Below are 26,597 nucleotides of genomic sequence, written 5' to 3'. Positions count from 1 at the left end.
CGTGCAGACTTGATGGGCCGAAGGGCCTCTTTCTGCACTGTAGGGTTCTATGGCTCTAGGCATGAGAAAATCATCCCGAAGGTTTACTGTTCCAGCTCTTTTCAGCTGCAACTATCTGCCCTATATATGTCCCACCTCCACCAGAATAGGTCCCAATCCCTCCTTTTTGCACCATCTCCTCAGCCACATTGTCAGCTCTTCTTTCCTCCTGTTTCTATACTCACTAGCATGTGGTACTACCTTTAAGGTCTTGTTTGATAGTTTCCAAAGCTCCCTAAGCTCTGCCTGCAGGACATTATCCTTCTTTCTAATTATGTCATCAGTACAAGCGTGGACCACAAAGGCTGGATGTTCACATTCCTCCCTCACAGTGTTTTGCAACCACTCAGTGACATCCTTGACCCTGACACCCAGCAGGCAACATACCATCCTGGATTCAAGTGAACGGCTACAGAAACAGCAATCTGACAATCAAACCTCCTTTCACTGTTGATGTCCCAATCTTCCTGCTGCCCCCCCTGCACATCTGGGCCACCCATGGAGCCATAGACTTTGCTCTGGCTGCAGAAAGCCATCACTCTCACCAGTATTCAGAATTGAATGCTACATGCTGCCTACACATGCTTGGCCTGAGCATGTGAAATGTCCTGGAATTCCCACATGAAAGGGGATGTACATGCCACAGGTCTGAGCTGTCCTACCATGCCTCTTTTTATTAGGGACAAGTAAACTTATTACTTAAGTGAGTGAAGACTCACCAGCTTACCATTTTATCTTATGGGGGAGTATAACTAAAATGCTTTACTTCAGTCTTATCTAAAAATCTTACATTTTAATTTTTTGAAAATTTCAGAACCTTTTAGTATTACTACCCCTTGTTATTTAATTTTAAGTTCATCCCTTGGATCTGATTAAATGATTAATTTTAAGTGGTTAAAAGTTTTAAATAAGCTTTTAACAATTGGGCTTGATAGTATGATGCAAAGATTCTGATGCCAATCATTGTAGTGGGCTCATTATGGTTAGAGGGATTGGTGATGATATTGCATTGAATTAATGTTATTTAGTCATACCGTTGTAATAATCCTTCGTAATCTGCACTTTCAGGGACAGGAATCAAAATTAATTGAATGATCTAATCACTGTTTGAAGGCAAAAGACGGCTGCCTGAGCAAGAGCTATCATGGTTACAGCTAACTTGCAATGCTCCTGATGAGCAGAACTACCTAATTTATTTTCAGCATAGAAATGCACATCTTTTCAGGTTTCCCCAAATACACAAACAGGTCATCTCTTGGCATTATCAGCCCACATGTATCATAACCACATAAATAAAACAAATGGTGCACACTTACCTACACTAGTGATGAAACTGGGTGTGGCGCTAAGTGGAATAGGTAAACTGAAGTGAGTCTTAGCAGTGTGCAAACATGACTCCTGGTGCCGAGCATGTGTACTTAGGGAAACAGGTTGCCCAGGTTTTCTCTGGTACTCCTCCTGTACATGTTCCTCAGTTTGTAAAGACACTGAGAACTGCAAATAAGAACAGACTGAAATTCAAATTAGTGGCTAAAACTAAACTCAAGTATTTTTTTAATTTTAATTTGCATAGTTAATGACACGTTCCATATATCATAAATATGGTTTATCAAGCCATGACTATAGAAGCACTAATTTAAGCTTGGCATCAGAGTTTCACATTTGTGGAAATGAAGCCGTGTAGTCACATATATTATTTAACTGGAAACAATTACTATTTCATGTTGAAAGCTAGATTAGCAAGGACAAATAAAAAACAAGCATCATTTAACAGATGTGTTAAAAATGAAAGGAGAGAAACATACAGAACAGTAATTTCTGCATAAACGTATCTATTTCCATTCAACTTCGTCTGGCAATTTCATGCAAAATATTCTATCAAGCTGTTGAGTCTATTAATACATTTGGATTAACTTCTGTGCACATTTGTTAGAAACATCAGTTTCATGCTCTGAGCCAGCAGCATCTTTTCAACTGAACTACATAAATCTATCCTGAAGATACGAATCCTACATGAGGTGCTGTGTCAACAGTACTGACATTTCATGAGCATCTTTCTCAAGTGACAGAATACTCACTGACTGAGTTCAGTCATGGAAGATATCACAGTAGATCTTAAACCAACCTTCAGTTAACATCCCTGGGCATGTATCAAAAAGGAGCATTGGACAGTATTGAAGAACATAGGAGAAATAACAATGACTAATTCTTTTCTCTTCTCCTTTATCCCAGGAATGCTAATGCAAAATGCAATTAAATTGTAATCACCCATCTTCACATTCAGGATACTTTCCATCTTGTTGTGTGGCACGCTAGCTGGGAATGATTTTGAACAGATCTAGGAACACAGAACTAGGCATCCATGAAGCACTGTGATCCGTCAGCAGAATTGTAAGCAATCACAATCTGTAACCTCATGGCTTGACATATCCCCTGCTGTACCAGGGTTCGACCTTGGCTCAATTAATGTGCAGGAGGGCAGGCCAGCAGCAGCACAAGACATATAGGACTACTTGCATGCCAAACAGTGAAAGCAGCACGAGATAGACAGGGCTAAATCAATGCCACAGCCGAAAAATCAGATCTAAACTCTGCAGTTTTGCCACATTAATTGTGAATGGTGATGGATGACTTAAAACCCTCTGGAGGAGAAGGCTCCACAAATCCCCATCCTGATTGGTGAACCCAGCACATCAGTGCAAAGGATAAGGCTGAAGCATTCACAAAAGTCTTCAGGCAAAAGTTCCAAGTGGATGCTCCAGTTCGGCCTTCTTCAGGGATCCGCTATAGCACAGGTGCGAGTTTGCAGCCAATTCAATTCACTCCATGTGATATCAAGAGAAGATTGAAGGCACTGCATACTGCAAAAGGTATGGGCCCTGACAATACTCTGGCAATAGTACTGAAGGATTATCCTCCAGAACTAGCCAAGTCCCCAGCCAAGTTGTTTCAGTACAGCTACAACAATAGCATATACCCATCAATGTGGAAAATTGTTCAGATATGTACTGTTCACAAACAAAAAGGTCAAATCCAAACTAGGCAATTACTGCCCCATTGGTCTACTCTTGATTTCAGCAAAATGATGGAAGGTGTCATTGAAAGTGCTATCCAGTGGCACTTGCGTAGCAATAATCTGCTTACTGATGCACAGTTTAGGTTCCACCAGGAACATTCTGCTCCTGAACTTGGTCCAAAATGGACAAAAGAATTGAGCTGAGTGTTGATTTGGTGAGGCAGGGTGCTTCAGTTTAATTCAGGATGTCCACAAAAGTTCTAATAAAAACAGTCAGGTTTATTTTAGGTGTGCACTATATAGGTTTTAATCCGCAACTGCAGAGTCTGGGGAGGCCAATGACATCACGGAGTGATCATGTGATGTCCTCATAAAGGGGTCATGACACACAACTAATGCCCCAAGTACACAATAGGGAGAATGACTGCCATTGACATTAAGGCAGCATTTGACCAAGTGTGGCATCAAGGAGCCCCACTAGTTGAGTCATACCTAACATAAAGGAAGACAGGTATGGTGATTGGAGGTCAATCGTCTCAGTCCCAGGATAACGCTGCAGGAATTCCTCAGGACAGTGTTCTCGGCCCAACCATCTACAGCTGTTTCACCTCTGTCACAAGGTCTGAAGTGTTCACGGATGATTGCACAATATTCAATACTCAGATTCCTCAGATACTGAAGCAGTGTCTATTTGTAGCAAGACCTGGACAATATTCAGGCTTGTGCTGTCAAGTGGCAAGCAACATTCATGCCACACAAGTGCCAGGCAATGACCATCTCCAACAAGAGAGAACCTAACTATTGCCACTTGACATTCAATGGTTTATATCGCTGAATCATCCACTATCAACATCTTGGGTGCTACCATTTACCAGAATCTAAATACCATGGCTACAACGGCAAGTCAGAGGCTCGGAATTTTGCAATGAATCCCTCTCCCTCTCCTGCCTCTCCAAAGGTGTCCACCATCTACAAGTCAAAATGTGATGTAATGTTCTCCACTTACCTGGATGAGTGCAGCACCAACAACATTCAAGACACTGAATGTCATTCAGGACAACGTAACCCGTTTGTTTGGCACACCACTCATCAATGTAAACATTCACTTCCTTCACCACCAACGCACAGAGACAACAGTTTATACAATCTACAAGATGCAGTGCAGCAATTCACCAAGGCTCCTTCAACAGTACTCTTCAAACCAAGGATAAAGGCAGCAGTTGGATGGGAACACCACCATATTTACCTTCAAGTCTCACACTATCTGGATTAGGAAATATATTGCTGTTCCTGAGTGAAAATCCTGGAAGTCCCTAACACCACTGCGAGTGAATCTACAACACATGGACTGCAGTGGTTCGAGAAGGCAGGGCATCACCACGTCCTCAAGGGCAATCAGAGATGGGCCTAGCCTAGCCAGAAACCCACATCACATGAACAAATGCAAAAAATAAAACTCCCAGTCTTGCACCAACTACAATCAAATAATTTAGTATAGACCAGGAATCAAATACGTTTGCCCAATTGGCCAGTAGATAGCTCCAAGACAAACGTATTTGAATTTGTATTGGTTGTTTTACCCTTATGCGTGGCATGACAATTATCAAAACACTTTCACAATGATGGACCGCATATCTGCAGTACACTGTTAAATTGCCAAAACTTGCAGGATATATTGACCTGTAAACATGGAATATCTCCTTCAGAGAAATCAAATGTGCCCACTACATCCTCTCCAATTTTATAGATGGTTTTGAAGATGCAAAACTTTCCAACCTTCCCACGGATATTCGTAATGTTATACAAATCTAAAGAAGACACAAAACAATATTAATCAAAGGATTTTTTAAGCAGAAGCACCATTACTATAATAGTTCAGTTCGATTCTGCAGTCATGTTCCTTTAATACTTGTTTGGTCAATACAAAGACTCATTAGTTCCCCATCGCTTTTCAAGTTCTGTAGCATATACATTATAAATTAGTTTGCCCCACAAATTCCACAGTCCAGTGCTACCAACTGCATCCCTATCTGAGATCAAATAACTCACAGTAACTGGGACTAGTTAATTATCATTTTTTAAATTCATTCATAAGAACATAAGAAGCAGGGGCAGGAGTAGGCCATCTAGCCCTTCGAGCCTGCCCTGCCATTCAACAAGATCATGGCTGATCTGAAGTGGCTCAGTTCCACTTTCCCGCTTTCTCCCCATAACCCTTAATTCCCTTGCCTACCAAAAACCTATCTACCCATGACTTAAATATATTTAGCGAGGTAGCCTCCACCACTTCAATGGGCAGAGAATTCCAGACATTCACCACCCTTTGAGTGAAGAAGTTCCTCCTCAACTCCATTCCAAACTGCTCCCCCCTTATCTTGAGGCTGTGCCCTCTAGTCCTGCTGTCCTTTCTGAGCGGGAAGAATCTCTCTACCTCTACCCTATCCATCCCCTTCATTATCTTATACGTCTCTATAAGATGCCCCCTCATCCTTCTAAACTCCGAGTACAGACCCAGTCTATTTAGTCTCTCTTCACAGTCCAACCCCCTCATCTCCATTATCAGCCTAGTGAACCTCCTCTGCACTCCCTCCAAGGCCAAAATATCCTTGCACAAGTGCGGCGACCAAAACTGCACACAGTACTCCAGCTGCAGCCTCACCAGTGCCCTGTACAGTTGCAGCAAGACCTCCCTGCTTTTATATTCTATCCCCTTCGCTATAAAAGCCAGCATCCCATTCGCCTTCTTGATCACCTGCTGCACCTGCAGACTGGGTTTTTGCGACTCACGCACAAGGACCCCCAGGTCCCTCTGCACTGTGGCATGCTGCAGCTTTTCGCCCTTTAAATAGTAATCCCTCCTACTATTATTCCTGCCAAAGTGGATAACCTCACACTTGCTAACATTGTACTCCATCTGCCAGGTCCTCGCCCACTCGCTAAGCCTATCTAGATCCCTCTGCAGACTTTCCACACCCTCCGCACAATTTGCTTTTCCACTCATCTTTGTGTCATCAGCAAATTTCGACACCCTACACTCAGCCCCCTCCTCCAGATCATCTATATAAATGGTAAATAGCTGAGGCCCCAGCACCGATCCCTGCGGCACTCCACTAGTTACCAACCACCAATCAGAATAGCACCCATTGATACCAACTCTCTGCCTCCTAATAGACAGCCAATCCTCTATCCACGCTAACACCTTACCCCCAACTCCATGCCCCCTAACCTTCTGAAGCAACCTTTTGTGCGGCACCTTATCAAACGCCTTCTGAAAATCATGTGATGTGGGCATCAATATTAAGGCCATTATTTATTGCCCATTTTTAATTGGGCTGAAGAAAACGGTGCCGCCCCTCTCCCTTCTTGAATACAACTGAGTGAGTGGATTGCGAGACTATTTCAGAGTGCAGTTAAAAGTCAAACAAATTGTTGTGGGTCTGGAGTCACATATGGGCCAGCTTGGGTCAGCATTTCCTTATCTAAGAGGACATCACTTAAATTTTACAACAAGTCAGCATGTTCACGTTCACCATTAATAATTCTAGCCCTTTATCCCAGACTTTATTTAATTAAATTGTACTTCCCCAGTTGAAGTAGTGAGATTTGAATTCATATCTTTGGATTATTAGCCTTTAGATTTTGAGTTAAGTAACATAGCCACGATGTAACTGTATCCTATGTTGTAGTAAACTGATACAGAACATATATCGTGGAAACTAAAAGACAAACAGTAGACATGGTAACAGAAGTTTTATCACTAATACTTTTGAACAGAGTAATTTCTAATTTTCCTTTAATTAAACACAATGTGTATTTATGAATATTTCGCAAATAAAAGCAAAAGATGTTAGAAATACTCAACAGGCTTGGAGCATCTGTGGAGAGAAACAAAATTGTATGGCAGGTCAAAGGACCATGTCGTCAAAACAATTTACTGATTTATTGTTGATTGTTAATTTATTTTCTACCAGTCTTGGGCAATTATTTTTGACTGCTTTCTGGTGCAATTACTGAGAAGATCAGAGACAATGCAAGAAAACTAAACGTAATGGTTAGATTTTTAAAGCACTTTAGGTTAGTAACGCTATCTACTGGCGTTACATCTATTCCTTCATTGAGCCAGGCTTAGACTTCAGGCAAATCCCTTCTGTATTGTTGTTGAAGCCACAAGAAAAATAGAATGGAAATATAACGATCAACACAGAATCAGTTTAAAGTGGAGTCACTTTTAGCAAACTTTAAAATTTAAAAGTTTAGCAGAGCAAAAGAAGTTGCTTTCTGAACTTTAAAAGAAGTACATCCTTTGGATTGTGACAACTACTTGATGTGTAATCAGCACAAAAGCAAGACACTGTTTAGATCACTGCAGCCACCTATTCGTTTCTTATCTTGGTGAAACCACTCTTCATTTAAATCTAGAAATTTCATTAATAAGTTGGGGAAGCTCTTCATTTGAAGAGTATAAGAGCATCTGCAAGAAGTCACTGTCTATTTTATGCTGGTTTTCATTATTAAATACTCACGAAGACTACGGCGAGATGTGTTGGTCATCAGCATTTCTGTTGCCAAGTCGACTAATCTGGTGTCTTTTTTAATGTTCTCATCTTCATCCAAAAATGGGTTTGTAGGTGCGACAGCTTCATCTGGTGGAAACTGGTAATCTTCTAGCCCTGATGTGAAAAAAAAATTACATTTCATAACAAAGCAAAGTAGATTGATAAATGAAATCTAGTCATTTACACACAGTCGTATCACAGAATCAAAAAGAATCACAGAATTATTATGGCATAGGAGGCTATTTGGCCCATCATGTCTGCATGGGCTCTCCAAAAGAGCATTATGGCTTAATGCCATTTCCCAGGCTTTTCCCCATACACTTACACATTGGGGTCAATTTTACCATCCAGCCCACCACTGGAATTGGAACGGGTGAGGGGTGAACCATGGAAAGGTCCGTTGACTTTGGGTAAGATTTTCCAGTTTTGGGATGAGTGAGGCCATTGTTTCTATTCAAGTAGTCATCTAATGCTCTCTTGAATGCCTGAGTTGAACCTGCCTAAACCAAACTTCCAGGCAGTGCATTCCAGACTAGAACCACTCGTCATTTGAAGAAGCTTTTTCTTGCATCACATCCACAGGCAAGTTTTCACTTTTACTTCTATGTGGAAACCAGGCATACCTGATTAGTCAACTGACTTGCACAATGTTTGAAGTTCAATGGGAATTAAAATTGGGCAGAATTAAAAATGGGCAATATCCAAAAACATGCAGAAAGCTTGACACCATCCAGCGCAAAGCACCCTGCTTGACTGGCACCCTTTCCACAAACATTCACTCCCTCCATCGCTGATGCACAGTGGGAGCAGTGTGTACCACTTACAAGATGCACTACAGGAACTCACCAAGACTCCTTAGGCAGCAGCTTCCAAACTGTTACTATCTAGAAGGACAAGGGCAGCAGACATATGGGAACACCACAACCCGGAAGCTGCCCTTCCAAGCCACATGTTACCCTGACTCGGAAATATATCCCCAATCCTTCACTGTCACTGAGTCAAAATTCTGGAACACCCTCCCTAAGAGCACAAATGGTGTACCTACTCAAGAGGGACTTCAGCTGTTCAAGAAGGCAGTTCACCATCACCTTCTCAGGGACAATTAGAGATGGGCAATAAATGATAGTTTAGCTAGTGACAAAATATTTTGTGAATTAATAAAATTTTTCTTTTAAAAAGGTGATTAATCTGCAAATCTGATTTGTGCCTGCAGCAAAAATTCACCTATTCTCAGCATTTAGCACTTAAGTAACTATTTCTAGAAATACAGCTGCAGCTGTTATATTGAAAGCCAAGTTCTACAGTTCTTCAATGTTTAAAACTTTTGATTTTGTTTGAGGTTTACCAAATACCAGTACTCATCTTTTCTTGAAGTATTTTGTTTCATCTTTGACTTAAAGGAAGATTTTACCTCAGCTGTTATAAAGGCAATTTAATTCTAATTTCTGTGAATAAGGTAATATGCTAGCTCAAATATGCAAGGATTGTATAATTTCCTTATCAAAATGTACATTGGGCAGAATCTTCTCACAGTTCACGCTAACAGGGTCTTCTAGTCTCATCGACGACGTACCCTGTTGCAGGTTTCCCAGTGGCGATGCGTTAATTCAACAAGAAACCCCATTGACAACACCGAAGATTACAACGCCAGCCAATAGTGGGCTGCCTCCAACACTGTAAAACACGCATCAGTGGATTGCGAGAAAAATCCTGCCCATTATCTATAATCATGTTGGCATTGTAAACATACATCTGTATGGTACTGTTTCACAATCTAATTGTTTCCGCAAGAAGCAGCACCACGATTAAGAAGAGGGGACAAATCTTGGGTTGTCAAAGGCCCATCCTTACAAAGTCTGGATTAGATCCACCAACCTATAATGCTATCAAGGAGGAACTGGAAACAAACTTAAAGAGAAAATAATAGTCTCTTGTCCTAAAGAGAGCATTTCAATTTTTAAATACACATTGCAACAGAAATTTCCTGCCTATGGAATTAAATATCTTACAAGTTATCTGTAGCTCCTCACAGATAAGTTATCTTCGCCTCAGACTTACCGTAAACAACGAAAACCCGAAAAGGAACTCGTAGAAGTTTAATTGGAGAATTGACCCTTTGACAGCCAACTGTCAATTTATAAACATACTTCACTGACTGACCACGGAAGGAAGGTGGACCATCAAGAGGTACAGGTTCACAGTAAGAATCTAAAGATTTTCAACAAAATTAAATCACATATCATTTCAGAAAAATCACATCAGAATGAAAAATATTGACTGCTAGTATTAACCACTGCTATGTTTCAATACAGTGTTTCTATAAATTTTTAGTCCTTAATAATGATTGAATATAAAAAGAGCAAGCAAAAGGGACGCCTATATTCCATATCATGTGGCATTTTTAAGATAGCCAGTACAGAGAAGCTTTGGAATTTTCTGAGATGGAAGAAAAATAAATCAGCCAAATAACCTTCTGGTTCAGGTCCAGGATGTGAGCACTGAGGCAAAGATTCAGCAGGATGATACCTGACACACAAGATACTGAGTACTACAACAGAGAAAGAACATAAGAAATAGGAACAGGAGTAGGCCATCTAGCCCTTCGAGCCTGCCCTGCCATTCAATAAGATCATGGCTGATCTGAAGTGGATCAGTTCCACTTTCCTGCTTTCCATAACCCTTAATTCCCTTGTCTATCAGGAAGCCAAGAAAGATTTTTAAAATAAGGGCTTTGATAAGAATAAATAAGGAAAGAGCATCTCCACTGATTGGGAATCAGTAATACATGGGTCATCAATTTATAATTGTTAACAAGAGAGTGAGGACAGGGGTTAGGAGAAATTTCAATGCAACATTGAATGTATTGCTGTAAGGATAGTGCTGTCAGAGATCATTGTCCCTTTTTAAGGCAATTCAGCGAAATGGAGCTATAGGGTATAAAGCAGGGCCGTGAGCTTCATTTTGAACCACTTTGGCAAAAAGTCAGCATGGACAATACATTGAACAGTCTCCTACTATAATATAAACTGATATGTTTAGTAATTTATAGTTTTTGGCTAAATCTGCCTCTCATGCTGCCTCTTAATTTTATCACTGGGCACATTATGACCAACATACAACATTAAAAGCAATTATAAGATCATAAAATGTAGGAGCAGAAGTAGGCTACTTGGCCCATCGAGACTGCTCTGCCACTCAAAGAAATCATGACCAATCTGATATGATAATCGTCAACTCTATTTCCCCACCTATCCCCATAATCCTTGATTCCCTTACTGATTAAAAATCTTTTCTATCTCAGCTTTGAGCATATTTAACAACCCAGCTTTTATACAAACCTCTGGGGAAAAGAATTCCAAAGACTCCCTACCCTCTGAAAGAAGAAATCAATTTTCATCTCTGTCTTAAATAGGTGACCCCCTTACTCAGACTATATACTCTGGTCCTAGACTTTCCTACAAGGGGAAACAATTTTTCAGCATCCACCCTATCAAGTCCTCTGAGAATTTGATATGTCTCAGTAGGTTGCCTCTCATTCTTCTAAACTCCATTGAGTACAGGTCCAACCTACTCAATCTCTCCTCATAAAAGAATCCCACCACACGAGATCAATCTAATGAAACTTTTCTGGACTGCCTCCAATGTCAATATATCTTTCCTTAGACAAGGGGGACCAAAACTGTTCACAGTATACCAGGTTTGACCAAAATTGTTCACAATATTTACAGTGTTAACAGTAACTACTAACAAAAAGAGGAGCACAAAGCAAGTATAGCTCTGCCTGTATTTTAACTGCTGTTAAAATGGTGAAACATAGTTTTTTATCTAGATCAGATTATCAATATGTGTACTTACAGGACTTTGATTCACCAGGATCAAGTCGCAGGTCACAGAACAGTATCTTGGGTGGCGTGGCTAGAATACATTTCCCTCGCTCACCTGGAATTAAATAATGATTCTGCTAAACATTTAACTGATAGCTAAAATTGAAACCAATTCTTTATTGGACCAGATCATGATTCTTTAACTAGATCTATAAACAATCAAATAAATCTCCCATACATTACCCAAGGTGATATTGAAACAACAGCAAGAACCTTCATTTATCCAACACTTATAACATAGGGGTAGGAAAGAAAAAGGAAAATAACAAGGTGCTTCACAGAAACGCAAGTGAAAAATTGAACATTTAGCTAATGAAGAAGATTTTAAGAGAAGTGGCTTTCTCAAAGGGGAAAAGGGAGGAGCAGAAGATGAAAGCAGTCAATTACAGAGCATGGAGCCAAAATGACTAAAGGTAAAGCCACTAATGATATGGCAAAGAGAGGGAGAATGCAGAAAGGGGCTGAAGGAAACAACATTTGTATAGCGATGTAAAGCAGTAGTGGTGGTAGATGCCCGAGATTCACGGTAGACACACAGAGTTCTCAGATAATTGTAGGGCCAAAGGAAGAAGCATTTGTCAACAGGAATAAAAGCCATGGAACGATTTGGACACAAGAATGAAAATTTTAAATGAGGAGTGTTTCTGGACCCAATACAGGTCAGCAAACACAGGCTGAACGCACCTGATGAGTAAAAGTAAAGCAGCAGAATTTCAGATGAACTCAAGTTTATGGAGAGTGGAAGTTGTGTGGACTATCATAAGTGTTTTAGAGTGCTTTGCTCTGGAAGTAATAAAAGCATGAATGAATTTCAGCAACAAAGGATAGAGTCACATCATACCACAGAGGTGAGATAGCAAGGTTGCAGCATTCGCCTTTATTATGGGTAGCTGAGTTTATGTGGAAGGAGGCACTTAAAGAAGGTGGTGAACTCAAAGGAGGGAAAGGTGAGTCAAGAGGAGGAGAAGTCACTGGTGCAGTAACTGAGGAAGAAAAACCATGAGGATATCTTGGCAAGAAATTTTTCATCTCTGTGTTCAGATGGGAATTCTATAGCTAGAGAGAGATAGAAAGAGGTGAGGCTGTAAAGAGATTTAAGTACAATCAGAAATTTAAATGAGAGGTTTTTCAGGTACTGTAAGTTAATGTAGGTTATCAGTGAGACCTGGAGCAGTATCAGATACAGGGAACAAAGTTTTCAATTATAAAAATTTACAGAGGTTACAGAAGAGTCCAAAACAGGGAGCATTAAAATAGTCAAACCTGGAGTTAACAAACACATGGGTGACCATTTGAACAAATAGAGTGAAACAAATGTGGGCAATATTAGGGGATAAAAGAAGACAGTGTGTTAGTGAATGGAGTTCCGCTCTATTCCTCAATAAATTTCGTTTCATCCAAAAACCTAGCTATTTACATTAATAGCTAACAAGCATGACGAGCAATGTGATAAAATTGATGAGGTAATGAAATCAGCAGGAAAGCCTTGTGGACAAAATTAACACAAGACAACAAAGGGGAGGTGCTAGTTTCATAAGGGGTAGAGTCACAGAACAGGTTAAAATGGAAAATACAAAAACTGAAAGGAATCTAGCCAATGAGGTTCTATGCAGCCTCCCCACCTCTGCCCCACATCCCCCTTCCCCCAATAAAACGAACGATTTAATTTCTCACATGGATCGATACATAAATTTCCAAACAGTTAAAATCTCTTAACAGTAGTAATAAGTTTTAAAATCACTGCACATAATCAGATCTTTGTACCAAAATTAGAAGGAAGCTCAAAAAAAATTATCCTACCTCTGTTTGGAACAAAAACTGTTTCATTCTCAGCCTGCACATCATGCTTTGCGTCTTCAGAGGGCGGAAGCGCAACACGACTCTCACTTGTATGAAACTGGCAATGTATTTGAGCACTTGCCCATGCCAACATCTCACTGATAAACAGAAGACAAAACACATGGCTCAAGATCCAAAATACTCAGAGGTGAGCTGGCAAGATGGATACAAAACTGGCTCAGTCAAAGAAGACAGGGGGTAGCATTTCTGAATGGAGGGCTGTGAAAAGTGGCATTCCTCAGGGATCAGTGCTGGGGCCTTTGCTGTTTGTAATATATATAAATGATTTGGAGGAAAATGTTTGGATTGATTAGTAAGTTTACAGACAACACAAAAGTTGTGGATTTGTGGATAGCGATGAGGACCATCAGGGGATACAGCAGGACATAGATCAGTTGGAGACTTCAGTGGAGATGGAAGATGGAGTTCAATCCGGACAAATGTGAAGTAATGTGTTTTGGAAAGTCTAATACAAATAGAAAATATACAGTAAATGGGAGAATGCTTAAGAATATTACTAGGCAAATGGGATCTGGGTGTAGGTGTACACAGGTCACAAAGTGGTAATGCAGGTGGAGAAGGTAGTCAAGAAGACATATGGCATGCTTACCTTCGTTGGCCGGGGCACTGAGTTTAAAAATTGGCAAATCATGTTGCAGCGTTATAGAACCTTATTAGGCCGCACTTGGAATACAGTGTTCAATTCTGGTTGCCACACTACCAGAAAGATGTGGAGGCTTTGGAGAGGGCGCAGAAAAGATTTACCAGGATGTTGCCTGGTATGGAGGGCATTAGCTATGAGGAGAGGTTCGAGAAACTTGGTTTGTTCTCACTGGAACGACAGAGGTTGAGGGGCGACCTGATAGAAGTCTGCAAGATTATGAAAGGCATGGACAGAGTGGATAGTCAGAAACTTTTTCCCGAAAGTGGAAGAGTCAATTACTAGGGGGCACAGATTTAAGGTGAGGGGGGCAAGATTTAAAGGAAATGTATGAGGCAGATTTTTTTTTTAAATCACAGAGAGTAATGGGTGCCAGGAACTCGTTGCTGGGGGGAGGGGGAGGAGTGGAAGCGGATATGGTAGTGACTTTTAAGGGGCGTCTTGACAAATACATGAATAGGATGGGAATAGAGGGATATGGTCCCCGGAAGGATAGGGAGTTTTAGTTCAGTCGGGCAGCATGGTCGGTGCAGGCTTGGAAGGCCAAAGGGCCTGTTCCTGCGCTGTATTGTTCTTTGTTGTTCTATGTACTTCAGCAATTTTGTGAACACCTAATAAACTATTTAGTCATTTTCAAATAATGAGCTTCTATTAAACTTAAAGAATAATCAGAATATTCAAAATACATTTGCTTGAAAAAAGTGATGCTGTAACATCATCATTGCATATTTCACAATTCCTTTCCAAAACCCGGGTCAATTCACCATTACTAAAAAATAAATCATCATTACTCCAGAAGGGAGGAATAATAGTGACAATAATAAATCAAATCCAAAAGGATGAGGGACTTTGGTTATGTGCAGAGACTGAAGAAGCTGTGATTGCTCTCTGTGCAGCACAGAAGGTTAAGGGAAGGATTTGCACATAAATGTGACAAAAGTAAGGAAGGGGGTGATTAAAGAGTGGACCAGAGTGTCAAAGAAAGATTGACCCCTTCCAAATGCTGAAAAATGAAGGAAAGATGTGTTTGAAGCATCACGCTGCAGCTGGCAGAAATAAGGGAGGATAATCCATTGAAAATGGAATTTATGGAGTGGAGGGTGAAGGCAGGGCAACCATATTATGATGAGAGGGAAAAGAAAATGGACAGAAGGGAATGGGACAGCACAATCAAGGGCCCTGACAACCACAGTGGGGGAATTCTTGGATGAGGAACAAGACATATTGGAGGCACTAGAATGGAAGGTTGTTCTTTACAGATGCTGTTAGACTTGCCAGGTGTTTCCAGCATTTTAAACTTTTATTTCAGTTTTTCAGGATTCACAGTATTTTTCTGTTTTAATGGTTTGTTTGCTGCACACAACAAAATCAAAAATGTTGTTTCTCAATTCATTCAGTTTATCACAATAAATACTGGCTTAAACAGTTTTATTTCTCTCCAAATAAAAGCAAATGCTGGCAATCTAAAATTACAAACAGAAAATGCTGGATAAACTCAGCAGATCTGGCAGTATCTGCGGAGAAAAACAGTTAATGTTTTGGGTCTAAATGACCCTTCTACCGTGTATTAGCCAGCAACATCTACCAACATGCTTTAGCAGTTAACAACCAAACAACAACTTGACTTTATGTGGCATCATTAACATTTTTTTCTTTCATGGGATATAACCATTTGTTGCCCTTTGCTAATTGCTTTTGAAAAAGTAAGTAGCCTCAATGAGCCACTGCAGTTCCAAGATGTTGACCCAGTTATAGTGAAGGAACAGCTATATTGCTCCAAGTTAGGCAGCTGAATGACTTGGAGGGGAACTTGCAGGCAATGGTGTTCACGTGCAGTTGCTGCCCTAGATCTGCTAGGTGGTAGAGGTTGCATGTTTGCAAGATGCTATTGAAGGAGTGTTGCAATTGCTGCAATGTATGTTCTACATAGTACACGCTGCTGCCACTGTGCATTGGTGTTAGTAGATGGAATGCCAATTAAGTGAGCTGATTTGTCCTGGATGATGACTTGCCAGTCACTTTAATTTTGCCAGAGTTCCCTGATGTCACACTTGGTCCAGTATTGCTTTGATGTCATTCTCCCCTCCCATCTTCAGTTCAGCTTTTTTATTTATGTTTGGATCTAGGCTGTTTTGAAGTCGGGAGTGGAGTGGTTCTGGTGGAATGCAAATAGAGGCACAAGTTATTGCTGAGAAGTGCCATTTGATAGCACTGTCAACAACACCTTCCATTATTTTGCTGATGAGCAAGAGTTTGGATTGCAACGGCTGTGAAGAGGAAACCGGACCGGTGGCCACTCGTCACCGCAAACCATGTAACGCCATCTTCTCCCGCCGCCCCCCAACCGACCGTCCGAGACTTCCTTCACACCTCGTTCCGGAGCGGGTCCAGTTTGTAGACGGTCTGAAGCTGATTCCGAAGCCGCATCGCGTTCGCCATCGGAGCGTCAACCGCCATCGCGCTGCGTCACTCTGCGTCCCACACATGCGTCATCGCGTGCCATGGCACCCGGGAAGCTGTGGGTGGCACAGGCACTGTGCAACAGGTCAACTGGGAAGAAGCGGGTAGCACAGGCATGGTGCAACAGGACAACCGGGAAGCTGCGGGTAGAACAGGCACCGTGCAACAGGAAATCTGCGGATAGAAGTATCGCAGTGCACGATGCTGCAGACAGAAGAGTCATGGTAGAGCAGGGGAATTTTGATTTTCACTATATATCGCTACATGTGACAAGTATTATTTCTTGCAAGCTATACAAAGCGTACCGTTCATAGAAAAGGAAAGGAGTGCAGAATGTATTGTTATAGTCACAGCTAGGGTGTAGAGAAAGATCAACTTAATGCAAGGTAGATCCACTCAAAAAGTCTGATGTCAGCAGAGGAAAAAAAAAGCTGTTCTTGATTCAGCTGGTTCACGTCCTCAGACTTGTATCTTTTTCCCTTTGGAAGAAATTATGTCTGGGGTGGGTAGAATCCTTGATTATGCTGGCTGCTTTTCCAAGACAGCAGGAAGTGTAGACAGAGTCAAAGGATGGGAGGCTGGTTTGTGTCATGCTGCATCCCAGACATACGTCATCATGTACCACACGTGTAGCGCAGCACCCCACACACCACAGCAGCAGAACAATTGGAAAGCTGCAGTAGAACAGTGATGGAGCAGCAGGCACACAGTGTAATGAACTTTAGAACATGGATCAGAGTGATCACACATAGCGTGGTACCAGATGTGTAACAGAGCGTGGACAATGTCCAGCTTGAATAGTGGTGGGCAATTGAACAACTCACTGGAGGAGGAGGTTCTATAAATATCCCTATCCCAATGCTGAAGAAAGCAGTATATCAGTGCAAAGGATAAGGCTGAAGCGTTCACAACAATCTTCAGCCAGAAGTGCTGAGTGGATGATACATTTTGGACTCCTTCGGACGTTCTCCAGCATTCACAGATGTCAGTCTTTAGCCAACTCAATTCACTCAATGTGATATCAAAAAAAAAATCAAGATATGACTGAAGACACAGGAGACTGCAAAGGCAATGGGTCCTAACAATATTCCAGCAATAGTACAACAGAACTTCCTGTGCCACTAGCCAAGTTGTTCCAGTACAGCTACAACACTGGCATATACCTGACAATGTGGAAAATTGTCCAGGAATGTCCTGTACACAAGAAACAGGAAAATCCAACCCAGCCAATTAGTACCCCAAAGTGATGGAAGGAGTCATCAGTGTTATCAAGTGGCACTTACTCAGTGATAACCTGCTCACACATGTTCAGTTTAGGTTCCACCAGGGTTACTCCAGTCTTGACCTTATTCCAGTCTTGATACAAATGTGGACAAAAGAGCTTAATGGCAGCAATGTGATTGACTGTCAGCTGTCCTCAGGCAACTAGGGATGGGCAGTAAATGCTGGCCAGCCAGTGACACTCTTGTCCCATGAATGAATTTAAAAAAAACAAAAAGAGAGTGACTGCTCTCGACATCGAGGCAACATTTGACCAAGTGTGGCATCAAGGAGCCCTACCAAAACTGGAGTCGGTGGCAATTGGGGAGAAATGCCACTGGTTGAGTCATTCCTGGCACAAACGAAGATAGTTGTAATAATTGGAGGTCAATCATCTTAGCTGCAGGACATCACTGAAGAATTCCTCAGGTAGTGTCCTATGTCCAGCCATCTTCTGCTGCTTCATTAATGACCTATCAGAAGTGGGGATGTTTTTCTGATAATTGCACCATGTGTAACGTAGAATTGTAGCATAGTAACAGCACAGAATAAAGCCATTCAGCCCATCATGCTCATGCCAACACTGCATGTGCTACCATCTTCCTCTGTGACACATATGAAGAAGTGTGGGCCATGTATAGTGTCCCAACTCCCATTGCCTTCAGCTAGGTCTCCTTGATTCCACAATCCTGCCTTGATATCAAGGGCAGTCACTTTCACCTCATCTCTGGAATTCAGCTCGTGCTTACTTTTGGACCCAGGCTGTAATGTGAATTAGAGTTGAATGGCCGTGGCAGAATCACTGTTGATGACCCATAAAAGTTAAAGTTTATTAGTCACATTCACACTACAATGAAGTTACTGTAAAAACCCCCTAGTCACCACCAGCGCTTGTTCAGGTACACTAAGGGAGAATTTAGCATAGCCACTTCACCTAACCAGCACGTCTTTGGACTGGGAGGAAACCCACACAGACACTGGGAGAACATGCAAACTCCACACAGATAGTGACCCAAGCCAGGGATTGAACCTAGGTCCCTGGCATAGAGTCAACAGTGCTCACTCACATCATGGAGAGGCTGGGGCTGTCATAGAGAACCACTGTGCCAGCACGACCATGCCATTTCTGAGGATGATAGACTCAATGGGGTGATAGTTGGCTGGATTGGATTTGTCCTACTTTCTTTGAGCGGGGCATACCTGGGCAATTTTCCGTATTGCCAGATATATGCCATGTTGTAGCTGTACTGAGTCGCAGTTTGGATGAGGTGCAGCCAATTCTGGAGCACAAATCTTTAATAGTATAGCCAATATGTTGTCTGGGTCCAAAGACTTTGGTAGGTGAGGTGCATACAGCAATCTCGAACAATACCTTCCAAATTGTGGTCAAAAAGGCAAGATTGTAACAATGTTACACTCAGAGGGTGGTGAGTGAATGGAATCGGCTGCCGTCAGTGGTGGTGGAGGCAAACTCGCTGGGGTCTTTTAAAAGACTTCTGGATGAGTATATGGGATTTAATGGGATTGGGGGTTATAGATAGGTCTATGGATTGGTGGGTGTTGATGTGATCGGCGCAACTTGTGGGCCGAAGGGCCTGTTTGTGCTGTAGTGTTCTATGTTCTATGTTCTAATGTTCCTCTTGGTTCTTTTGCTCATCACCTTTAATTGTCCAATTCTCAACATTCGTGTCAAGGGGAAAGACATCTCATGATTTAGAAAACCTCCATGACAGTCCCAGCCTCTCTAGTCATAACTGATGTCCATCATCCCTGGAACCATTCTCTTAAATCTTTCATGCACTAAAGTGTTCTCATCTTTCCTAAAATGTGTGGTGCCCAAATTGCACACATATTGCAGTTGTCAAGCCAGCATTTCACTAAGGTTCATCTTAGCTTGTTTGCCTTTGTAACCTTATGCCAGTTTATATAGCCTGGGATCCATCAACCTATCCTTCCACCTTCAGTGATTTGTCGACATGACCCCACCCACCCCCCAACATCTCCTGCTGCTGCTGCCCTCCCTTTAGAACTGTATTTGGTCTTGTATTGCCTGTTTTCCCACCAAAATAGATCACATTTCCCTACAGTTAAATATCAACTGTCACCTGTCTGCCTATTCCATCAACCTGTGCTCCCTTGACATCTGTAAAAATCCTCCAAACACAATACCTACAATTTTTGCAACATCTGCAAATTGTTGTTCCATTCATTCAATCTGAGTCATTAATGTACATCAAGAAATGAAGTAGTCCTAGTACTGCTCTAGGGAAACAGCATTTGTATATTTTCTGCCATTCTGTGAATCCCTTCCAATCTATAATGCAAACCAGCCTCTCATCCATTGACTGTCTACACTTCTAGCTACCTTGGCAAAGCAGCCAGCATAATTAAGGACCCCACGCATCCAAGACATTCTCTCTTCCACCTTCTTCCTTTGGGGAAAAAGATACAAAAGTCTGAGGTCACAAACCAACCAGCTCAAGAACAGCTTCTTCCCTGCTGCTGTCAGGCTTTTGAATGGACCTACCTCGCACTAAGTTGATCTTTCTCTACACCCTAGCTATGACTGTAACACTACATTCTGCACTCTCTCGTTTCCTTCTCTATGAATGGTACGTTTTGTCTGTAGCACACAGGAAACAATACTTTTCACTGCGTGACAATAATAAATCAAATTAAATGAAGCTACTATTCATTTTTGTCCAGTTTCCTGTCACTCAGTCAACATTGTGGCCATGGCACCATTATCCTTTTCATGCCATCAGCTTCAACTTTGCTGACAAGTCTATTTTATGGGCACTTTCTCCATGTACCACTGCTTCCTTAAATCTGTGCCCTCTTGTTCATGATCCTTCCACCAATGGGAACATTTTCTCCCTATCCACTCTGTCTGGATCCTCCCCAACAATCCCAAACACCATCAACATCCCAAGAAAACTGTGTCAACCTCTCCAATCCACCCACTCTATCATAGATCATAGAATCCCTACAGTGCAGAAAGATGCCCTTTGGCCCATCGAGTCTGCCCTGACCACAGTCCCACCCAGGCCCTACCCCCCATATTCCTACACATTTACCTGCTGATCCCTCTAACCTAAACATCTCAGGGCACTAAAGGGTAATTTTAGCATGGCCAATTAACCTAACCTGCACATCTTTGGACAGTGGGAGGAAACCGGAGCACCCGGAAGAAACCCATGCAGATACAGGGAGAATGTGCAGACTCCACACAGACAGTGACCCAAGCTGGGAATCGAACCCAGGTCCCTGGAGCTGTGAAGCAGCAGTGCTAACCACTGTGCTACTGTGTCCCCTCCATCCCTGGGAACCACCCCCTCAAATCTCTTCTGCACAAAGACTGGCAACATCACCTTTGGAATTACAGATGCAAAGTATTCATTTAGTACCGCATGCTCACTGCCTCCATCCTTTTTTGTCCCTGATCAGCCCCACCCTTCTATTATTCATATGTTTATAGAAGACTTCTGAACTCCCTGTTACTTGCCCATCTGTCCTTGCGCTCTCTCTCTACCTTTTGTTTCCTTTTCCAAATCCCCTTGAACATTCTACATTGAGCCTACTTTTAAATTGTATCAAATATTTTTACTCTCAAGGGGGTCTTGTGATGCTGTGGGTAACATCCCTGCCTCTGAGCAGAAGCTGTGGATTGAAATCCCACCCCAGGATCTGATGGTCAAATACTGTTCCTGAAATCACTATCATTCCAGATGGCTTCTAGTCTTTTCCATTAGCTGATCTAAATCTCACCTACAATCATTCTCTAAATGTTCCCAGATCAGTTCTTCCTGGAATATTCTTCCCTCAGCAAATACATCAAGGACTTGGAGAAAATATAAGAGTGATTGATTAGAATGGAAGCAGGGTTCAGGGATTCATGTTGATTGGAGAGACTAGAGGAGCTGAAGTTATTCTCAATGGGACACACTGGGTAACTGGAATTTAATGTTGGCAAATGTGATGTTGTCCACTTTGGTAGGAATAATGGTAGGAAGGACTATTACTTACGGGGCGAAAAACTGCAGCATGCGACGGTGCAGACGGACCTCAGGGTCCTTGTGCATGAGCCGCAAAAACCCAGCCTGCAGGTGCAGCAGGTGGTCAGGAAGGCAAATGGGATGCTGGCCTTCAAAGCGAGAGGGATTGAATATAAAAGTAGGGAGGTCTTGCTGCAGCTGTACAGGGCACTGGTGAGACCGCAGCTGGAGTACTGTGTGCAGTTTTGGTCGCCGCACTTACGCAAGGATATTTTGGCCTTGGAGGGAGTGCAGAGGAGGTTTATTAGGCTGATTCCGGAGTTGAGGGGGTTGAACTATGAGGAGAGGCTGAATAAACTGGGCTTGTACTCATTAGAGTTTAGAAGAATGAGGGGAGATCTCATTGAGACGTATAAGATGTTGAATGGGATGGATAGGATAGAGGTGGAGAGGCTCTTGCCGCTCAGAAAGGACAGTAGGACTACAGGGCACAGCCTCAGGATAAAGGGGGGGCGGTTTAGAACAGAGTTGAGGAGGAACTTCTTCACTCAAAGGGTGGTGAATCTCTGGAATTCTCTGCCCGTTGAAGTGGTGGAGGCTGCCTCGCTCAATATTTTTAAGACGCGGGTTGATAGGTTTTTGATAGGCAAAGGGATTAAGGGTTATGGGGAGAGGGCAGGAATGTGGAACTGAGCCACGACAGATCAGCCATGATCTCATTGAACGGTGGGGCAGGCTCGACAGGCTAGATGGCCTACTCCTGCTCCTATTTCTTATGTTCCATCAATGGGGTAACAAATGTCCGAATTGCAATTGTTCTGCTTTTGTCAATAAGACATTGCTGGGCAATTTTCCACATTGTCAGATAAACGTCAGAACTGTAGTTATACTGGAACAGTTTGGCTAAGTGTCTTCAGCCATTTCTTGATGTCACATGGAATGAATAGAGTTGGCTAAAGATTGGCATGTGTGATGCCGTGGACTTTTGGAGGAGACAGGAACATAATAAAACACCCCACGACACTCCACAGGAATATTAAACAAATTTGACACCAAGCCACATAAGGAGATGGGACAAATGACCAAACGCTTGGGCAAAAAGAGAGGTTTTAATAAATGTCTTAAACGTGAGGTGGAGAGGGGAACGTTGTTGGGGAGGGAATTCTGTGAAACACTGACAAGCTTACCTGTGGATAGGTACTGGTTACACGTATTACCACATGACCCACTGACTGAGCAAGACCGAACCAGCTGATACCGGGGCAGCTGGCAGCCTGATCCACCTGGTTGCCGGGGCAGCTGGCAGCCTGATCCACCTGGTTGCCGGGGCAGCTGGCAGCCTGATCCACCTGGTTGCCGGGGCAGCTGGCATAAGAACATAAGAAATAGGAGCAGGAGTAGGCCATCTAGCCCTTCGAGCCTGCCCCGCCATTCAATAAGATCATGGCTGATCTGAAGTGGCTCAGTTCCACTTTCCCGCTTTCTCCCCATAACGCTTAATCCCCTTGCCTACCAAAAACCTATCTACCCGCGTCTTAAATATATTTAGCGAGGTAGCCTCCACCACTTCAACGGGCAGAGAATTCCAGAGATTCACCATCCTTTGAGTGAAGAAGTTCCTCCTTAACTCTGTTCTAAACTGCCCCCCCCCCTTATCTTGAGGCTGTGTCCTCTAGTCCTGCTGTCCTTTGAGCGGGAAGAACCTCTCCACCTCTACCCTACCCATCCCTTTCATCATCTTATACGTCTCAATTAGATCCCCCCCTCATCCTTCTAAACTCCAACGAGTACAAGCCCAGTCTATTCAGCCTCTCTTCATAGCTCAACCCCCTCATCTCCGGTATCAGCCTAGTAAACCTCCTCTGCACTCCCTCCAAGGCCAAAATATCCTTGCGCAAGTGTGGCGACCAAAACTGCACACAGTACTCCAGCTGCGGCCTCACCAGTGCCCTGTACAGTTGCAGCAAGACCTCCCTACTTTCACATTCAATCCCCCTCGCTATGAAGGCCAGCATCCCATTTGCCTTCCTGACCACCTGCTGCACCCGTAGGCTGGCAGCCTGATCCACCTGGTTACCAGGGTAACTGGCAGTCTGGGACACCTGGTTACCAGGGTAACTGGCAGTCTGGGACACCTGGTTACCAGGGTGACAGCCGGCCGCGCGCTGGTTGCCTGGTGACAGTGGCGCGGGGGCACAGGCGCTCGCGCTGTTGTTTACCTGCTGGCCGAGGTGGAACGGGCAGTAATGGGGTTGGTGAAAGTTATAACGCACTCCAATACTTCACCGGTCAGAAACACCGGGCCCCGGAGGAGTTTCGCCACCACCTCAATCATCCCTAAATCTCCACAATGAACTATTTTCGAGTGAAATTTACACCGATCTTAACCCATTTAAACTGCTCCCGACCTAAAACAAACCGGACTCGTATCCGGAGGAAAAGCGACAGCGGAAAGCGACCGGCACTGCACATGCGCTCTGGCAGCACTGGCAGCTTCCTGGAGACTGGAATGGGTAAAACCTGGAACAGATTCTCATGGAGACTGGAATGAGTAAAACCTGGAACAGATTTTCATGGAGACTGGAATGGGTAAAACCTGGAACAGAGTCTTATGGAGATTGGAATGAGTTAAAACCGGGAACAGATTTTCATGGAGACTGGAATGGGTAAAACCTGGAACAGAGTCTTATGGAGACTGGAATGGGTAAAACCTGGAATAGAGTCTCATGGAGATGGAATGGGTAAAACCTGGAACAGACTCTCATGAAGGCTGGAATGGGTAAAACCTGAAACAGATTCCCATAGAGACTGGAATGGGTAAAATCTGGAACAGAGTCTTGTGGAAACTGGAATGGGTAAAACCTGGAACAGATTCTAATGGAGACTGGAATGGGGCAGACCTGGAACAGATTCTCATGGAGGCTGGAATGGGTAAAACCTGAAACAGATTCTCATGGAGACTGGAATGGGTAAAACCTGGAACAGAGTGTCGTGGAGACTGGAATGGGTAAATCCTGTAATAGATTCTCATGGAGACTGGAATGGGTAAATCCTGGAATAGATTCTCATGGAGACTGGAATGGGTAAATCCTGGAATAGATTCTCATGGAGACTGGAATGGGTAAATCCTGGAACAGATTCTCATGGAGACTGGAATGGGTAAATCCTGGAATAGATTCTCATGGAGACTGGAATGGGTAAATCCTGGAATAGATTCTCATGCAGGCTGGAATGGGTAAAACATGGTTGACTGCCTAGGGGAGGCCTAATGGTATTATCGCCAGACCAATAAGCCAGAAACTCAGCTAATGTTCTGGAGACTGGATTCGAAACTTGCCACAGCAGATGGTGAAATTTGAATTCAATAAAAAGTATCTGGAATTAGGAATCTACTAATGACCATGAAACCATTGTTGATTGTTAGAAAAACATATCTGGTTCACTAATGTCTTTTAGGGAAGGAAATCTGCGCCACCATTACCAGACAACCAGTGCATTGATGGGCCGTGACCGTAGTAGCCAGGTGGATCAGGCTGCCAGTTACCCTGGTAACCTGGTCTGAGCTATACGTCACTCTAGAGCCACAGCAATTGTAGTTGACTTTCAATTGCCCTTGGGCAACTAGGGATGGGCAATAAATGCTGGCCAGTCAGTGACATCCACATCCCACGAATGTATTAAAAAATAGTTTAATAGAGGCTGGAATGGGTAAAACCTGGAATAAAGTTGCATGCAATGCAAACAGTAAATGCTAGAATAAATTCAGTCGTTCAGAAAGCATCTGTCTCGTGAGAAAATGTTCATTGTTTCATCAGAATTGGGAAAAGTTAAATATAATAAGTTTTAAGCAAAGACTATATAGGACAATGACAAGAGGAAGGGCTGTTATAGGATAGACTATAAGAGAAATTGAATGGTGGAAAAGTAAGTCCCCCAAAGCCAAAGGGAATGGAGATGTGGCAAGAAAAGAAACACAGGAACAGAAGATTTGCCATGAGCAGGTGTGCTGCAAACTGAAGGAAAATATGCAAAAAAGGCAAAGAATAGGAAATAAAATTGGGGCAGAGTTTGCAGTCTGAAATTCAGTGTTGATGCCAGAAAGCTGTAAATTGTTGTATTTAAAGATGAGGTGCTGTTCCTCAAGCTTGCAGTGGACAATTGTAACCACAAAGCAGACACTCAATATGCGAATGGTCTTCCCATTGCAGAGGGAGACTGCATTGTAAGCAATAAATGACTCTATTACGTAATCAAGGACCTTGCGCACTGTGGACATACTCTCTTCTGCCATTTTCCATCGGGAAAAAGATATAAAAGTCTGAGGTCATGTACCAACCAACTCAAGAACAGTTTCTTCCGTGCTGCCATCAGACTTTTGAATGGATCTATTTCACATCAAGTTGATCTTTCCTTACACCCTAACTATGACTGTAACTCTCCATTCTGCACTCTCTTCTTTCCTTCTCTGTGTGCAGTATTCTTTGTCTATGTAGTGCGCAAGAAACAATATTTTTCATCGTATACTAATACACATGACAATATTAAATTAAACCAAATCAAAGAAGACTTCTCAGAAGCACCATCATGAAAGGCTGCACTATCAGAACAGGTGCAACAGAAATGAAGGCACTTGGAGAATGAAATAGAGACTTTCAGGATGGAGGATGTGAGGAACTCTGGGAGTCAAGAGCTTTTCATCAAAAATGGAGACAGAGGAGTGAAAGAAAAGAAGAGTTGAAGTTGAATCATAAGAAACTAAGAAAAGGTAGAAACTGAAAATAAAATTGATTACAAACTTTTGACTCAGATGCACAAGTGAGACCATCTGAACCATGGCATGTAGAGGCATTTGATTTTGCTCATGAATGGCTTGACTCTAATTTTAGA

The 26,597-nt window shown here is 42.6% G+C and overlaps 1 protein-coding gene across 1 annotated transcript in view; it reads right to left on the bottom strand.

Annotated features, from left to right (window-relative positions):
• Positions 1-24,180, bottom strand: part of rgp1 (GP1 homolog, RAB6A GEF complex partner 1) — a 31,783-nt gene extending 7,603 nt beyond the window's left edge. The window contains exons 1-7 of the mRNA XM_080197563.1: positions 23,930-24,180; positions 13,296-13,432; positions 11,467-11,550; positions 9,670-9,819; positions 7,579-7,725; positions 4,736-4,863; positions 1,356-1,533 (exon numbers count right to left, since the gene is read on the bottom strand). Coding sequence (XP_080053689.1) covers positions 1,356-1,533; positions 4,736-4,863; positions 7,579-7,725; positions 9,670-9,819; positions 11,467-11,550; positions 13,296-13,432; positions 23,930-24,045 — 940 coding nt within the window. The 5' untranslated portion in view covers positions 24,046-24,180. The remainder of the gene's footprint in view (positions 1-1,355; positions 1,534-4,735; positions 4,864-7,578; positions 7,726-9,669; positions 9,820-11,466; positions 11,551-13,295; positions 13,433-23,929) is intronic.
• Between the last annotated feature and the right edge of the window lie 2,417 nt (positions 24,181-26,597).

Source organism: Carcharhinus amblyrhynchos, chromosome 1 (assembly GCF_965287045.1).
Source record: "Carcharhinus amblyrhynchos chromosome 1, sCarAmb.v2.hapA, whole genome shotgun sequence".
Lineage (NCBI taxonomy): Eukaryota > Metazoa > Chordata > Chondrichthyes > Carcharhiniformes > Carcharhinidae > Carcharhinus > Carcharhinus amblyrhynchos.
The sequence above is the reverse complement of the archived record's forward strand: the minus strand, read 5'-3'. Positions and strand labels throughout refer to the sequence as shown.